This window comes from Hippoglossus stenolepis, chromosome 9 (assembly GCF_022539355.2).
Source record: "Hippoglossus stenolepis isolate QCI-W04-F060 chromosome 9, HSTE1.2, whole genome shotgun sequence".
In the NCBI taxonomy this organism is placed as follows: domain Eukaryota; kingdom Metazoa; phylum Chordata; class Actinopteri; order Pleuronectiformes; family Pleuronectidae; genus Hippoglossus; species Hippoglossus stenolepis.
Genome location: NC_061491.1, coordinates 28,726,112 through 28,728,497, shown reverse-complemented (window position 1 = coordinate 28,728,497; position 2,386 = coordinate 28,726,112). Strand labels below are relative to the sequence as shown.

The 2,386-nt window shown below is 49.4% G+C and overlaps 1 protein-coding gene across 1 annotated transcript in view; it reads left to right on the top strand.

Annotated features, from left to right (window-relative positions):
• Nucleotides 1-1,514, top strand: part of LOC118114744 (dickkopf-related protein 4) — a 2,887-nt gene extending 1,373 nt beyond the window's left edge. Inside the window, exons 2-4 of the mRNA XM_035165374.2 lie at nt 323-427; nt 764-920; nt 1,002-1,514. Of these exons, the coding sequence (XP_035021265.2) occupies nt 323-427; nt 764-920; nt 1,002-1,315 (576 nt within the window). The 3' untranslated portion in view covers nt 1,316-1,514. The remainder of the gene's footprint in view (nt 1-322; nt 428-763; nt 921-1,001) is intronic.
• The last annotated feature ends 872 nt before the right edge of the window (nt 1,515-2,386 follow it).

The window sequence follows — 2,386 nt, the reverse complement described above, 5'->3', positions numbered from 1 at the left end:
GTAGTAGTAGTAGTATTAGTAGTAGTATTAGTGGTACTAGTAGTGGTAGTAGTAGTAGTATTAGTAGTGGTAGCAGTAGTAGTATTAGTAGTAGTAGAATTAGTAGTAGTATTAGTGGTACTAGTAGTGGTAGTATTAGTATTAGTAGTGGTAGTAGTGGTAGTAGTGGTAGTAGTAGTATTAGTAGTGGTAGTAGTAGTATTAGTAGTGGTGGTAGTAGTATTAGTAGTGGTAGTAGTAGTATTAGTAGTGGTAGCAGTAGTAGTACAGTATCAACATAGAGGATGAAGTCGCAGTGACATCACTCTCACCTGCCCATCAGGATCGTTCCCATGGCGACCAGGTGGAGCGGGCAGCAGGAGGTCGGACGGAGACGAATCATCGAGCGACGCCTCCGTGTTCCACAGCTGAGTGCGACATACCTGTGGTCAGTGACGACACCTGAACACAACACGTGATGAACACAACACGTGATGAACACAACACGTGATGAACACAACACGTGATGAACACAACACTTGATGAACACAACACGTGATGAACACAACACGTGATGAACACAACACGTGATGAACACAACACGTGATGAACACAACACGTGATGAACACAACACGTGATGAACACAACACGTGATGAACACAACACGTGATGAACACAACACGTGATGAACACAACACATGATGAACACAACACGTGATGAACACAACATACATGAGCTCTATGTTTTTACATTAAACACACATCTCTCTCTCTATCTATCAGAGGGGGGGCTGCAGTAACAGAGCTCAGAGGAGGCCGTCCTCTCAGGACAGACAGGTGGACAGACAGGTGGACAGGCAGGTGGACAGAGAGACAGACAGGCAGGTGGACAGAGAGACAGACAGACAGGGAGACACCGACAGCTTCAACAGGACAAAAGGTGAGTGAGGTGAAATGAACTCCACGTCCCAGAGTGCACTGCTGCTGTTCCAGCCTCAGGACGTGTGTTGACCTGTTTCAGCTCCGGAGATGGCGAGCTGCGTCCGGTCTGGAGACTGTGGGGCGGGGCTGTGCTGCGTCCGCTATCTGACGGGGAAGCGGTGTCAGAAGATCCCGGGGGAGGGCGAGGCCTGTCTGCTGCTGCGGGGCTCCACCAAACTCAGGAGGAACCTGGGGCGCTGCAACTGCCACACGGGGCTGTCCTGCACCGCCATCGACCGGGCGGAGTCAGGCAAGAACAAGGGCCAGGGGGTGTGTCTGCCCCGCCCACAGCAGGGCCAGAGGAAGACAAGGCATTCTGGGAAAAAGAAGAGGACGACAGAGAGGAGCTGCTGATCGTTTCATCAACAGTTTATATTTAACACACAGTAGCTGTTTGAGTGGGGCCCTTCAGTGGGGCCCTTCAATGAGGCCCTTTAGAGGGGCCCTTTAGAGGGGCCCTTTAGTGAGGCCCCTTTAGAGGGCCTTTAGAGGGGCCCTTTAGAGGGGCCCTTTAGTGAGGCCCTTCAGTGAGGCCCTTTAGAGGGGCCCTTCAGTGAGGCCCTTTAGAGGTGAGCCCTTTAGAGGCCCTTTAGAGGGGCCCTTCAGTGAGGCCCTTTAGAGGGGCCCTTTAGAGGGGCCCTTCAGTGAGGCCCTTAGAGGGCCCTTAGTGGGGCCCTTCAGTGAGGCCCTTTAGAGGGCCCTTCAGTGAGGCCCTTTAGAGGGGCCCTTTAGTGGGGCCCTTCAGTGAGGCCCTTTAGAGGGGCCCTTCAGTGAGGCCCCTTAGAGGGGCCTTTTAGTGAGGCCCTTTAGAGGGGCCCTTTAGAGGGGCCCTTTAGAGGGGCCCTTTAGTGAGGCCCTTCAGTGAGGCCCTTTAGAGGGGCCCTTCAATGAGGCCCTCCAGTGGGGTTGTAAAAGTCAAAGATATTTTTTTGAAAAACATGTACTTACTTTTACTCAAGTAGAAAAGTTGATGTAGTACTTTTACTTTTCGATTTTTCTACTTTTACTGCAGTACAATGTTTGAGTTCTTCTTCCACTGCTGGACTTCTCATTAGAACAGCAGCACCCCCCACACAGAACACAACCTGCCTCCAACAGGAGCAGCATGGGGGCGTCATAGTGGTGAGGAGAGAATGAGGGAATTTTAAAAAGTGAACTGTCCCTTTAAAATCTAATGGTGGATTATAGATTATAGAGAAATAACGTAAACTCAATAAAGTTCATGTTGATAATTTCCAGGTTGTTGTTTGTGTCTTATTCAACGTGTCGACAGCCGGTTCTGACCTCTGACCCACAGACTGAACAACACATCAGAAACACAACTGATGCTAGTAAATATAACGAATATACAACTGTTAAATATTAAACATATGTTAAGAGAAATCAAAGATCATTGGTCATGACAGAGCTACACAATGTAAATAA